At 49.9% G+C, this 15,063-nt stretch overlaps 1 protein-coding gene across 1 annotated transcript in view; it reads right to left on the reverse strand.

Annotated features, from left to right (window-relative positions):
- FSTL1 (follistatin like 1) overlaps positions 1-8,023 on the reverse strand; it is a 55,801-nt gene extending 47,778 nt beyond the window's left edge. Inside the window, exons 1-2 of the mRNA XM_069785861.1 lie at positions 7,861-8,023; positions 7,686-7,745 (exon numbers count right to left, since the gene is read on the reverse strand). Of these exons, the coding sequence (XP_069641962.1) occupies positions 7,686-7,745; positions 7,861-7,863 (63 nt within the window). The 5' untranslated portion in view covers positions 7,864-8,023. The remainder of the gene's footprint in view (positions 1-7,685; positions 7,746-7,860) is intronic.
- Positions 8,024-15,063: the final 7,040 nt, after the last annotated feature.

The raw sequence follows: 15,063 nt of genomic DNA on the forward strand, positions 1-15,063 counted from the left end.
GAAACAGAGCCTCTGTTGGAACCCGACTTCTCTGTCATTCATCCGCAGGGCAACTGGAGAAGGGGAGGGCCGACTGAAGAAGATTAGGCTGATACTACTCATGTGGCATTCATCGTCTTGGGGCTGGAATACCCCAGAGCTTGCATCACACGGAGCAAACACGCTGTCCTCAGACAAGAATACCGCAGCTTCTCTGCCAAGTTGAAGGCGATGCCTTCGACGTGAATGCTTGGTCCCCTGCCACCTTAATCTTCCAGAGCCCTGGGTTTGAATGCGTGAGCTGCAGACCAGAGCTGGGTCACAACCTTTTCGGTTATCCCTGAGGAATTTTACTCACCCAGACAACGAAACGATCCAGACGTAGCAGAAGTTCCCCAAGGAAATCACTTCCTGCTACATATAGGAAACGAGACAACAATTCCAATCCCTCATACTTAAGCTTCCTCAAACATAAACACGAAAAAGTGGCCAAAACGCAGGAGGGGAAAGAAAGTCCCAGAGCAGCAAGGAGTACATATGCAAAGAGTTACGTCATGCAGAAGGAAAGCTCTTGGCTTCAGGCTACAATTACCAGCACTTAAATGGCAGGGGCTGCTCTAGCACAGAGGGGGCCCCCCCACCAGGCACCGTCCTCCAGATCAATTCATTGTCAGAAAAAAAACGGCAACAGACTCTGCCGTCAAAACCATCCCCGGACAGCGCGGCACTGGAGGCCAACCTGGCAACTGGCCAGCGCCTGCCGAACGCTCCCTCTTCCGTCCGTCCCGCTGGATGGACAGAAACTCCTTGTTCTGTCCCTCCGTCGCTCAAGCCCCAAAATGCCTTGCCCCGGCAGCGGGGTGACGAGGAAAGAGAGGCCAAGGGCAGCATTTCTGATGGCAGGAGGCACACCTAGGCCACGGGCTCCTGCGTTAGGACAAGGTTCACCAGTACATCTCTCCATCAGCGGCAGGTACCTTTGCCAGCCCATCCCTGTCACTCCACTCTTGCTTCCTCCTTATCCAAGACTGTAACATCCTCTTCTCCCCTCCCCTGACTTGGAAGACTTGAAAAGACTGTTTCAGGCTTGAGTCTTACTCCTGCCACAGGTACCTCTGCAGCAAGTCCTTCCACTACCTCCCTAGGTCTCCTCACAGATAAAGAAACAAAGAAGTTGTCTCTGGCTATAGACAAACTATGAAGCTATCACCATTTCTTGAAAACTTTCATTGTGGGGGAAAAAGCTGATTAAGCATGGAAAGCTCCACCAGCATCCAAATTCCCAAGGCCTCTTGATCCTGTCTCGGGACTCTGGGTGAGAAGCAGGGATGGAATGAGGAGGAACATGTACTGGCTAGGGACAACCAGCAGTGGGTGACAAACAGCCATCCAAACAGTCCTATGCTTGGAGCATAAGGTGTGCAAATCCTCTCCTACCAATGAAACTCAGCTGCTTTGCCTTGGTGTTTTTATCTGTTTCTCTCCATTGTTCCTTCAAGCTGGTTTGCTGTTCTTTGCATTGCAAGGCCCTCTACAGATATACAATCAAGACCAAAAAGAAAAAACCAAATTCATATGCTGTGTAACAGAGCTGCAGAATGAAATGAGGGAAGGATAAAGCAGAAGGAACAAGAAGACAGGCTGGTTGCTATGGGGTCCATTACATAGCGTTACAGTATTTAGAGAAAGTGGTTAGAGGTCCATCTCTGGGACAGCGGTTGACAGGGTACAGCCATGGGAAATGCTGTACAGAGAGCCATCCTGCAATGTGCATACAGAGATGACCAAGATGGGTTCTAACAAGTCTTTCAAGCTCCTGGTTTTCCTGGTGCATTGGGTATTCTCCTCAGAAGCATGGAAGAACTAGCACCCTCTCCCCAGTGAGACAAAAACCAGATTCCTGTCTTCAAGCAGCATTTAGTTTCTTCCACCAAATATTTGCTTAGCTGTCAAACAGTGGAAATGTGAGATCCACCTAAAGCTGAGCTAATGAGACGCCAAATCCTTCCCCAATCATCATCCCCAAACCCCTTATTTTTTCCAAATGTGTTGGTCCAAGAGGAGCCTCCAAACTGTTTCCAGGTTATGGACCCCTTGACGCGCTCCAAACAAGGTGCGGGTGTCTCAAGAAATTCCACATATGCAGACTGGATCATGAGTTTGATTTTCTTCATCGTTTCTCACAGGCAGCCTACATCTAATCCACTGCTCCAAGCAACCACAGGCCCAATGTCAAAACAGAGAGGTACAGTGAGAGAGTTAAGGCATAGAGCAGGTAATAAAATTTCACAGGAACTTACATGAACTTCACTTCTGGGTAGCTGGTTTGCATGTCAGAGAAGGGACATAGTCACTCATGACTGCTGGCTGGTGTCTTCAGATCAGAACTGGAGCACACTTCAGAGCAAGTAGTAAGAAAATGCCATGCAGTCGCTGCTCGGGCTACAGTTATCTGTGCTTTTAATATAGCACCGAAGCCTCCAGGCCTGCTTATCTGCCATTTGTTTATTTACTGCTGCAAGGCGTAAGAATTGCAATCAGAGCCCCATAGTCAAGAGCAAATGAGCGCCTGCTCTAACTAGCTCACATCTAACTTAGTACCCTAGCTGTGGCAAAATCAACAGCCTCTGGGAAAGTCAAGGCGTATATAACCCCATGTCTGCCACCCAGACACAGCTCTGGAAGGAATTATGCTTCACAGCATAACAGCAGTTTGCTCTTTTCTTTTGCTAAACTCAGAGGCAATGCTGTGAGGGATAAACCTCTCCAACGAAATGCTGGTTATTCACAGATTAGCTTAGATATCATAGTACGGGAGAAGCCAACCCCCCTGCAAAGATAGATGCAACCCAGCTAAATAACGCATTTCTGGGAACCAATCTCATCTAGCTCACAGGATATGTGGCAAAAACACAGCCTAGTTAACAGGAGTCTCATGAGCCCAGAAAGACACATCTGGCTGAGATTTGTGACAAACTCTCTTCTGTACAAAGAGAAACATTCCCCAGCTCATGTAACACCACACAAGAAAGATCAAAGGTGCCCTGGTGCCTCCTGATGGGTAAGCAGCTGTACCAATAACAGCAGCTGGAAAATGCAACAGGAGACTCTCAGCCAGTCCTCTCCTCCTGTGCTGGGAGCAGAGCTGCCTCCCAGGCAGGCCCCAGCAGCAGCCCCCTGTTAATTACCAGCAAGGAATTTGCACGCTGGCAGATAAAGTCATTCACTCAGCTACAGCACATTTGCACAAAGCAGCTCGGATCTGACAGCAGCTCCAGGCGAGAAGCAGCATCGGGGTGCCACGCACACGTACGTGCTATGCGACATCACTTCTGCTTCAAAGCTTGCGCCGTGCACGCTGCTGCTCAGAGGTTATGGTCCCTTGAAAACAGCCGGGGAGGTTGTTTAAACACTCATACATGGGGCATTTGGCCAGCGACTTCAGCACAACACGAGGTGCCTCAGACAGAACCACTTGGTTCGTCTCCCAGACTCTGATCCCTGGGACCATCCGCAGCACAGCAGCTGCCCGACGGCACAGCACGCGCCTTAAGAAACCGGCTTTGCACAGATAAGCCTTTGCTGTGCGCCCAGGGTAGAATCATTTTTTTTCCCTGCCTCCCCATTTAAAATATGCTTATTGCCTTGAGGCGCAGCTCCAGCAACGCCTGGTCTGGCACTCAAGGGCAGGATTTCAAGGAGGAAGACGCCTATCACTCCAAAACCAGCTCAAGGAGAAAAATGGATGCAATTTTTCCTTCCACTGAAGACTGAAGATGTGCCTGCTCGACTAGATCTGGGAAGGTAGTTTTATTACATTAGTGGGTTACATGTGACTGCTGGGTTTTATTGCACAAAGCCAGTGCATATCAAAAACAGCCCGAGTTACCCACGTGATTGGCACCACGGTGTCTATTCTTTCCGCTGCCATGGACAAAATATCAGCAAGAGGAGGACTGAACTACCCACAAAGTCTCTATCACTAAATTTCAAAGGCAAATGCACTCTTCTTAAAATGATGGCTTCAGGGCCAAATACAGCCAAATATCGCTATGCAATTACATCAGGATCTCAACTTTAATTTATTCAGTTTCACTTAAGACAGCAGTTTTTAGTTTTCACCATTGCAGAAATGTGGGAAAAGTTTAACCAAAGCAAGTTGACGATGCTGGCCAGACTGTGTGAACAGCCCAATGGGAGGAAGTACACTAGGCTTTAGGAAGACCAGCTGAACTCCCAGCTCCGTCTTCCCTCGGGCACACGAGCACTCTGCTAGCAAAAGGGGCACAGGTCTTGGAAGGGGTCGAGCGTTGCCCTCCCTACATGCAAAAGCAGTCAAGTCAGATCGAGAGGAAGCACTCGGGTGAGATAAGCAAACAGAACTTAGCCAAAACCTTTGTCTTTTCTCTCCCCCGTAACATCCCTTTTCAGCTTTTCACATGGAAAAATTACACCGAGGGAAGAGGAGGTGGGGTGAAAAAAATTAATCCCAGGGTTACAACAGATGTAGGCACTGCAAACACTGTGCTGTTAGAAAAGGTTCTAGATCTGCCTCCAGATGCTTGTCATTGCTGTGTTGCTTGGGGGTTATAGCCCCCTCAGATCTGTCAGTAGACCTCCTCGCAAGAAGAAAGCCTCTAGCCCTCCTCCTCTAGCCCTTTTTAGCCAAAATGAGATGAGTCAGATTGAACTGTTTACACAACTCTTCCCGAAGGGTGGCTCATTTGACCAGAAATGGGTTAAGGATGGTTCAGGAGAACAGCTCCAGGTCCCAGAGATTAATCTGCTCCTTGCCAGTTTTCTGGCAAGGAGCAGGGAGCCGGCCAGGGCAGTGACTTCTCTTCTTGGCAAGGCTGGATTCAGGATAGGACTTCTGTCCACAGCACACAGCAAAACATCTAAAATTCATGGTGAAAATAACTTCCTTGATGATTCTGAATCAGGTTTATGCCAAAATGAAAAAAGAAAAACCCTCACGCTTATTTTGAGGTAAGTACCCTGGTGGGACATGTAACAGTGCTGGCATAATTACAGTGGTACCACCAGTGGAAGCCCTCCCGCCCACTACCCTTCAGACCTCACGGACACAGTCAAACAGCGACTGGACTCCTCTCCAGCGTTAACTAGGTAACTTACTCCAGCAGGATATGAACGACTGACTAACTTTTAATACATTCATCAGACATTTCGAGCCTCTCCCTTTTCCTCTATCGCGATGGATGCTTCCCAAAAATCACTCCATCTGCTTCAGAAAGCCCCAGCTGAGAACACAAGCAGCTTCACCTCTGCAGCATCCCCATTAATACGAGCGAACGGCCGCCTTATTGAGAGTCTGACCCAGGAAGAAAGAGATAAAAAGGGCTGTCTGAAGCTGGTGGCTGGCTTCTATCCGAGGAGTACAGTTCACCGTCTATTGCTCTTGTGACTATTACTGAACCGGGCCAAGAAAAGCTCCCAAGTTTTGGCACGTCTCAGATTTTCCAGTCTGCACAAAGTCATGCCAGGAACATTTACTGAAGCAATTTCTTTCTTTCTTTCTTTCAAGATTCTAATTATGCACCTAACAATGTTGTAGAAATGAGTGTTGTACAAAAACCCCAGTACAGTTCAGATACAGTTTTGCCGACAAAATGATTAGAAGCTTAAGGCTCAGTGTTAATATTCTGAACATGCTGAAAGGCACAAAGTGCAAACTGCAGCAGAAACCGAAGAAATAGAGGGGTTATCACTCCCAAAATCTGGAATAGGGAAAACCACACAGGAAAATGCCACACTAATCTTATGAAATGCCAGTGATGCAGCAGAGTAGTAATAAGAAACATTTAGAAGGGGGCAACCGTCAAAGCTGTCTCTGAATTGCAAGCAGCTCACCCTCAAGCACAGCCCACTCCCTAGAAAATGAGAAGGTCTAGATACCCCAGAGGGTGAACAGATGTTCATCACTCGGCACCTACCAGCAACGAGGAATCAAACTGAACCCCAAACCAAAAGTTGTCCGAGGTGTCAATTTTCCCTGAAAGCAGACCCAAACCTCAGTCATCACTCTCAAGTTTTGCTGAACTTAGACTGGAATCAAACCAAAACGTTGGCTGGTTTGACACCTGGACCGTTACCCCTGAAAACAGTCAAATCATTCATTTATCCACTCAAGCATGAACTGGCCTTTAAAACCAAGTTTTGAACATGACAGCTGTACATTTTTCTTACTTTCAGTCTGCAGATGAGGCACAGAGACATGACAGTATTTAACACTTGGGAAGCCACCCAGGTACTCCAAATTAGAGCACATTAGGCAAAAAGCAGGATTTAGCACTCTCACTGTTAACATAACATTAGCGGCACCAGTGAAATCAGAAATCAAGGGCCAAACACATCTTGGCTATGTTTCTCTGGCTTACTGACTCCAGGAGGCTTTACTCAGACCAGTGCCATCACTATTTAGCTGTTATTATCATTCATCTTACGGATGCACTGCTGTGCACTTCCTCCCTACAGAGGTTTTGCTGTATATTGACCGGAACTGGTTAAGGTTTATTTAGGGTTCCTAAGAAAATGAATAAAACCGACCTGGCTTTTTCAGGACAGTGTTGGAGAGGATGCATGGAAATGCTGACTACATAAGATTGTCACGCCTTGGGAAGAAAGCGTATTACAATATTATCGTGTACAGGCAGATGTGAAACGCTAGCCCATACTACAGCTCAGTCCTGCTCCCCTTGGTTTTCACGATAGCTGTGACCAGAGCTGTAGCTTGACAGTGTCGGCTCGCAACCGCCCTGTCTCACCTCCGCTCCTCGTGTCCCAGCGTTTGCATTGTTCGTCCCTTCAGCGAGTGGCTGGCAGTTGCGGGGAGTTCGCCGAAGAGCTTTGCTTAGGGGGACAGAGCAACAGCGACGGGCTTCACCCTAAACCCCCCTCCTTGCCATCACCCGGGCAGCACGGTCCACGGGTGGGAGGCAGAAAAAGACGGAACCGTCTGTAGGAAATCGGACGTGTTTATACTTTTTTTTTTTTTTTTTTTTGTGCAGAGCCAAACTGCGATGCTCTAGGGTGGGTCTCGCCATCTGGGAGAAATATGTAGGGAGAAAAAATGCAGGCGGGGAGGACGAGCTGCCTCCCGCCCCCCGAGCGGGACCGCTTCCCTCCGAAAGCGGGCTCGGCCTCCCTCCCCAGCCCAGCTTGAGTTCATTTTCCTCAAATCACTTCCACATTTCCCCCTGCCGTAATTATCAAATATTTTGTTTCTGACCTCACTTTTACGGAGGCTGCCGCAACCGGGAATTCAGGCACCGTTTATTTTCTGTCAACAGAGCTGGGGTGGGAGGGGGGGGTGGGTTGCGAGTTGGGGGCTTTCAATGTCATTGCAGTAAAAAAAGGAAAAAAAAAATAAAAAGAGAAAGAAAGAAAGAGCGGGAGGGAGGGGAAGGGGAGCCCAGCCCGCCGGCAGGCTGAGGGGGGGCTCCGGGCCGGGCCCGGGCGGGGAAGCAGCCGCCCCCCCTCCGCTTCTCCTCACACGGAGGGGTCCGGCGATCCCCCAACTTCCCTCCGGACCCGGCTGCTACTTTCCCCCGTCCCGGCGAGGAGAAAGAGGGGACGGGACGACAAGGGACGCTGTGGAAAAAGGCCAAAATGGGACACCCCCCCCCCCACCACCACCGCTTCCCGGCCAACCCCCGCGCCTCGCCGCCGGGGGCCCCCGTTCCTACCTCAGCTCTCAGGCGGGCGACGGCCAGCAGGGCGCAGAGCAGCGGGAGAGTTTTCCAGATCTGCAAGAGAAGGAGCGGAGGGAAGGGGAAGGCGGTGAGCTCGGGGCGAACGGAGCCGGGGCCGCCAAACTTCCCGCCCGGCAAACCAACCCCCCCGCCCCCCGCCTCTCCTCACCATGCTGCGGGCGGCTGGCGGTAGCGGCGGGGCAGGAGGAGTTTGTGGAGGCTCCTTCCCCGGCTCCGGCTCGTTCGCGAAGGGAAGGGGAAGGTTTTTTTCCCCCCCCCCACACACACCCCTTCACCCCGACCCGCCAGCCCGCGGCTCCACCCCTCGGCCCGACCCCCAGCCGCCCACCTCCGCCCCGGGGGCCGGCTCTTCCCCGGCCGGCCGTGAGGGGACGGCCCCCTCCCGGACCACCACAACCGCCCCTCGGCGGTGCCTCCGGTCCTCCCGCCGACGCCGGGCCCCTCAGCGCCCCGCTGTGGGGGGGACCTCGGCGGTTTTTGAAGGCTGAGGGGCGTTCAGGAGACTCGGCTCGGGGTCCCCTGGCCCGGCAGAGTGCCCGAGGAGGAGGGGGGGGGAGTTGCTACCTCACACCACCCGGCCTCACACCCTCGGCCGGGCAGGAGGAGGGTGCGGGGAGATTCCCCACACACGCACATTGTGGCAAAAAAAGGGGGAAACTGAGGCACGAGGTGGCTTCTCCGCAGGCGGGGTGCTGTGGAAACCCGCTGCCGCCGTGCTCCAGCCCTGGCGCCGTGCGGAAATCCCAGTCGCAGCTACAGGTGCCGTTCGCGTCGGGATGCAAGGAGGTTCAAAAATAAGGGTTTAAGGCCGTTGGTGTTAGGGTCCAAATGGCGTTGGCTGAGCGGAACAGGCAGGCAGGGTGTTGTGCCAGGCACAGGGGGCCTGAAATCCCCCCCGAAACACCTGGCGGTGCTCATTTGTGTATAAATACCTGTGATCCTCTTGTCCAATCTCTTCATCTCTGAATTTCAGAAGCCTCCGGTAGCTAGAAGGCAGGATCTGACAACACAAAGAGACTGATTGTCCTGGGCGCATACAGAAATCTCTCTAACAGCAACCAACACCATGACACCAGTTATCAAGGGCTTTTCCTCGAGTTTTGAGGTTGGTTGTAACCAAAAATGACACCGCTGGCTTTGAAATACCATCTCGCTCTGTAGCCAAGCATGCCCATAAGCTGTCTATCTTCTCACCCTGCTTTATGCTGTGCCCTCAGTGCAGGCAGGCACCATGGGAGATGCTGGTGTGTGTCCCCTCATCGTTCACCAAGACCTAAGATTATTCCTGCATCCTGCTGGAAGGAGAAAACTCTGGGGAAGAGTTATCCTAGATCAGCCCACATCTGGTCTGTTCACGGCAGCTGTGCCATTTTTCTGTGCTTCCTCAGGCTCTGCTTCCTCACTCTGTTTTGTTTTTAGGACTACTGTTACTAATTTTGCATTTATAAAGCATCCTCCCCAGCAAGTTCTGCTTCTGTCTGTGAGTGGTACTAGCCCATAAATCTATCCTGAAGAGATGTCTTAAATATTTCACTGCTGATGCTGAGCAATGTGGTTTTCATTGTCTTTTTTGTTTTTTAAAACTCACCTTTCACAGCGTACCTCTTTGTTTTGGAGTCATTGATTGCCTTGCCTCATGACACAGCACAGGCAGAGTCATGGCTGAACTCAGCTGGCCTCTAGTTTGCAGAAGCATCATAGGATCAGGCTCACCCTGAGTCACCCTGATGCGAGTGCCATGATAAGAAAAAAAAACAATTGGCAAATGATAAATACGTTTTAAAAGATTAATCAATTTCTGGCCTCTTCATGCCCTGCTCTGCACAAGCAGTGCTACACAAGGAGGCTCTCTATTTCCAGAGGGTAAAAATGACTCATACCACTCTTGGGAACAGAGCACTAGCAGGGGTCTCCCAGCTCCCGCGTTCCCTCCCTGATACCATAGGCAGTCACCTCATGTAAGTGTGATTAGCCACTGTGCTGGATTATGTAGGTCACCATGAGCATGGGGTTTTTTCCTGTGTAATGAATGGACTGAATACGAAACACAAGGTAAAGGATTAAATCCTCTATTCATGCATTGGCATTCAGGTACACGAAAGTGTACTTCTTTAAGTTAGTTTTTATCATGTGGAAATAGGTAGAGGTGAAAACCAAAAAGCATCTCTCATGCAAGCATCAGAGAGCATTACCACAGGAGGACAGGCACCCATGAGGGGAAAGAGGCATTTGTACAGCTACCCCCTTAAATCAGATAAAACTTTGGTGTGCAGATGAGGCCTGAGCATCTCTGGTAGACTGCGGGGGGAACAGTCCTTAGCCCTTTGCTGGAAAGACGATGACAGTGATAGAGCCACAGTTGTTTCTGGGAGCGCGGATGTCTGCTGTGTCAGGAAGCTAACTTATCAAGGCAGGGAAAAGGTGTGTTATCTCTTCTGTCACAGGCAGCACAAAACAATCTCAGCACAGATACCAGAGCCTTAACGCTGTGTACAGAGGTACACATTTTATAACCAAGTACACGATATCTGACAAACTGTTCACTTTTATTCCAAACTTTCACCATTTAAAAGTGTAAACTGCAAAGGAGCAGTTTGTACCATCTGAGTGCATAAGAAATAAATCTGCCGGGAATGTTTGCTCTTTCGTGATGGACACATAACAGGGAGCTTGAATCAGAAGCACTAGAATAAGAGGAAAGCAAATGCATTTGCAGTTGTGGTTTCAAGCTGTGGCCATAATGGATATGGTAATTCATCATTGCTGGCTACACAACCGAAGTAGTACCATAAAAACGCTTTCAGCTAAAAGCTTCATTATAAGGGTGAACGATGCTTGCCTGAAATTTTGAAGGTTGCAATGCTCTGGTGGGCCAAAGAAATTGGGAATCATTGCTCTACAGAGAAGATGTTATTCTATTACATACATCAGTATTTCATTTCTGCTGACGCCAACTTTCCAGTCACTGGTACTTCTAAAACAAACATTTTGTTATACGTATGGGATCGCAAATTTTGACATACACACACATATATGCCCAAGTGGCCACGCAACCGGAATTCAGTAACAAGCCGTTGCCTGAGAAGCAGAGCAAAAGAAGCCTGGACTCATGCAAGCATACATCTCATGGGTGGATACATTCCCCTGTGTTTAATAAAGCGCAGGCTCCAACTGAAGCTTTCTCCATTCTCGAGGCACTGTCAACATCACTCCCCTGGACTCTCTGGTGTCTCATGAGGGTTACTCTGAAGCCGCAGCCTCTCCCTTATTACAGCATGTGCACACACATACACCCAAAGTGATTGTGTAAGCCTCATTTCCTAGGGAAACGAGGCTAAATACATGCCAATAAATTACTTCTTAAGCCCTCACCCAGCCCTTGTGGCTATACCATGATATCACCCTCTCCACATTACCTCACTCCTATCCACCACCCACATCCTTCACGTCTCCTCCTTTCCCCCCTGCCATACGAAGCATCAGCCTTAAGGGTTGGGGTTGTGCTTGCAGCGTGACCACCCTGCCAGAACTGCGTTTTAGGTGACAATTCAAGAAACCAAGTCGTTCGGCAAGTGGCCCTTGTGACAGGGCAATCACCTATCCTGCTGAAGACTAAGAAATTTGCAGCAACATTATTCGGTGGAATTAGGAAGCAGGGTATCTTTTTTGAATAGCAAATGTGTTAAGGTTGTAGCTGAGAAGGCTCAGCTCGTGTGGGACCGGGGGCATTGGCATCATCTTGAGCTATGTGAGCAGTGACTCCTGGTGGACCAGCGTAAGGGTCTGCACCAGCGCCTGAAAAAGGGCTGAGGGACACCTGGGTTTTCCCAGCAAAAACAGGTCAGGGCTGCCAAATGCGAGGGGGAAGCCTCGAGCGGGGTTACAGCCACGGAGGTGCGGGCATCAGACCCGAATGAACGCTAGGTTGACCGCAAGGTCGGTGTGAGGGTCCCCGGGGCTGTCACGCGTGGATCACGCGGATGCCTCACCGCCGTGGGTGAGAATTGAGGCCTGCAGCAAACTTCTCCCTGACATGGCACTCCTGACTTCACATCACCCCCAGAGCGTGCCCTGTTCTGACCCCCCCGAGGAGCTTTACCGGGACCTTGCTCTCAGCCCGTGAGCGGGGAGTAGTGGGTTGGTAGGAATGAATGGTGCCTAAGTAAGAAGACAGCTTCCTACTCTGAATTTTGGGAAGGTGCTGGGTAACTCTCATTATCCCAGCTTCTGAGCTGCAGCACACCACCCAAACTCTTAAGCTGAAATAGGATGGGCGTCTGGCATATGTACCCGGCTGGGTGAACTAACTCAGGTCTAAGGCTTCTCTGGTTCAGGCACAGTAACTCAGGGAGACACTTTTCTCACCAAAATTCAAACTCAGGTAAGAGGTAAGTGTAGTTAACCGTGATGTGAGGATACACCCATGACATGCAGGTAAGTTAAATCTCCTTTTTTTACAGCACAGTTATTTCTCACATCCATATCACTTTCCTGTAGTTTGGTCACCTTCCAGCCTGCACTTTGTTAAATACAGCTGGTTTTTTCTATTCTTCTAGCTTTGCTTTTTGCTTCATTTCCTTGCTCTCGTAATTTTATTTCTCACTGTGGTTCCCCCATTCCTTGCTCCTGCTCCAGATGCAGCATTTGTACTAATCATGATTGCTTAAAGCTCTATTTCAGACCTGATGTAGTAAAGTGCTGTACCTTCCCCCTTCCCCACCCCTCCCCAGCAGATATCTTTATTTTGCAGGTTTTGCCAGGGACATTGCTAGCGAAAAGGCACAAAAGTCTGGCACTAGCAGGCTATGTGGTTTGTATAAAGTGCATTTTCTAATGGTTAATGGATCTGATGGGCTTTTGGATATTCCATTAGCTAGAGCAGTAAAATGCCTAAATACCTTTGACAACCTGGCCCTTAAACTTTACCCTTGGCATCCTTTATTCAAGGTGAGGTTTTCTAACCTAAGACAATCTCTCAAGGCATCATTTCCTCACAGACTTCATCCAGCCCCAGCACCCAGGTGTGATAACCCAGGTAAACCATGCCCACCAGGAGTGGGCACAGAACTGCACCTGCATCCAGCCTGTGTAGCCATATCCACTTTGCATTTGCCACTGCCATTGTAGTCCGAGTCTCATAGACTCGGACTACACTCAGATCCAAGTCATGGTGCGAGAAAGGAAAATCTGTCTCAAAACCTCAGTGTGGAAACAGTCCCTCTATCCTGAATAGCGTAACATGCTTCTGTCTCAGCATGTTCCTTGTGCCAGTTCACTCCAGCTGCTGCCAGGCCATGATGCAGCACAGGTAAGTGGAATACTCCTGCTTTTGACTCTGTGATTGCACATGCCCTTTGTAAAGAGGCTGAGGGCACAGGGCTTGTTCAGCCTGGAGAAGAGACCCTCTTTGGAGCGGGAGGATAGACTAGAGACTTCCCGAGGTCCCTTCCAACCTGAATTATCCAATGAACTTGTTCAGTCCTGTAAGTTTGCTGTAGCCTTCAAGCTAAAAGCACTAAAAGAGAAGTCCTACCCAGCCAGAAGCAGATTGGTACCATCCCCTGAGACCCCCGTAGGATGCTACTAGCCCATGGCTGAACAGCTCAGAGCTTACAAATCCATTAGCTTTGTCCTGTCAGAATTACTGTGCTTCCTTACTCACAATGAGCATTGCTCACACACCTGGAGCAACAGCTGGCACGAAGGAAAGAGGGTTCCCAGGCAGTCTCACGGCCCCTTCTGGCACTTACAAGGCTGCCCTTCACCCTCATGTGGAGGTAAGGTGAGTTGTCCATCGTACAGGCAGCTGGATGGGCCCGTACGATTCATGATGGATTTCCTAGTGTGTAATGCTACATCACAAACCAGCATGCGGGTACGTACTGCCATGGAGATACACTTCAAGGCAGAGTCCTGACTTGCCTCCATATCTGCTAATGTCATATGCACTTCACAGCACACACTGTTAAATATGACATTATTCTCCAGAAGTGAGGAGGCAATCATCACTGCTTTCCACTTCCTTCCCCATTATCTCCCTCATTTTGCAGACACATTCACTGAGAAGTTGCTAAGGTCACTTCTGGCGGAGCGTAGAGTCAAACCCAGGACTGTTCTGTGGCAGGATGAAATTTCAGCTACTTTTCCTGCATCATTCAGCTACAGAGATTTACCTGGCTCTGCCATGCTCCATGCAATGAGCCCAGGCACCCCATCCTCAACACGCTATTGCTGTGGAGCAAGCGGTTGTCCGCCACTGGCAAATCCCGATTCACACAATTAAGAGTACTTTCTCCATTAGCTGAAACAGTAGGGGGTTTGCGGTCATGAATGTACCGGGAAATCAACCCAGGATGTCTTGAGCTCAGGCACAGGCCATTATAATCTATCAATTATATCGCAACAAAACACAAGTGTTCCACATGCCACTCACTTGTCTCACCTCTCAATCGCTGCTGTCACGCAGGGGCAAGCTTAACATTTGAATGAAATATCTGGGAAAATTTCCCAGAGGCGTGCGAACACAGGCACTCTCTCTTCACCAACCAAAGGTCATCACTTGTGGCTTGGCTGTGGGACCCACAGCTCTTGACTACCAAGTCAGAGCACCAAGTGCCAGAAGAGCCAGAGGGCATTTCAAGGGGATGTGTTGATGAGCCCCCTTCCCACGCTCTCTCAGCTGTGCCCTCCTCCCCTCCCTGCAGCATTTGAACCCCCCCCCAAGCACTGCTTGCAGCCAAAGCTGAAGAGTTGTTCCAGCGCTGGGCAGAGCCCCTGGAGGAAGATGCTTCAGAGTGTGTTGAAAAAGTGTCTGCTGGTGGGAGTAGATTGGTCGGGGAAATCAGCTTCTTCAAACTAAGGAAGCTGGCAATGAAAGTCTGTCAGATCTCCCGGAGCTGAGGCAAGAGGGCTGGGTTGCACCTGGATTAATATGAGCATCACAGGAGATGCCGGGGTATGTGGAGCCAGCCCCTTTTTGGGAAGGGAAGGCGTGGACACAGAGCTAATGAGCCTGGTGAGTTGTGGTGGGATTTTGTGTAAGAGGCTTTTGTGTGCCTCAGCACCATGCAATCCATCTATGACAGATGGGAGCTCGGAAACCTCTGAGGTGACCCTCTGCAGAGCAGCTCTGTCTGGGTATGTCTCCTAATCTGCATAATCTGTCCACAGCTGTGTGATGATGGAAACTGAGTGCACCTCAAGATGCCACCAATCCATTCAAACAATTGCTACAGCAGATCCTGGCTCTCAACACTGTTACCGGACTGTCAGAGTTGCATCTCAAACTCATTTCCCATAGCTACCCATTCCTTACCCTTACATTATATATCTACAAAAACCTCTCACGGGC

This window comes from Haliaeetus albicilla, chromosome 6, assembly GCF_947461875.1.
Source record: "Haliaeetus albicilla chromosome 6, bHalAlb1.1, whole genome shotgun sequence".
Taxonomy (NCBI): domain Eukaryota; kingdom Metazoa; phylum Chordata; class Aves; order Accipitriformes; family Accipitridae; genus Haliaeetus; species Haliaeetus albicilla.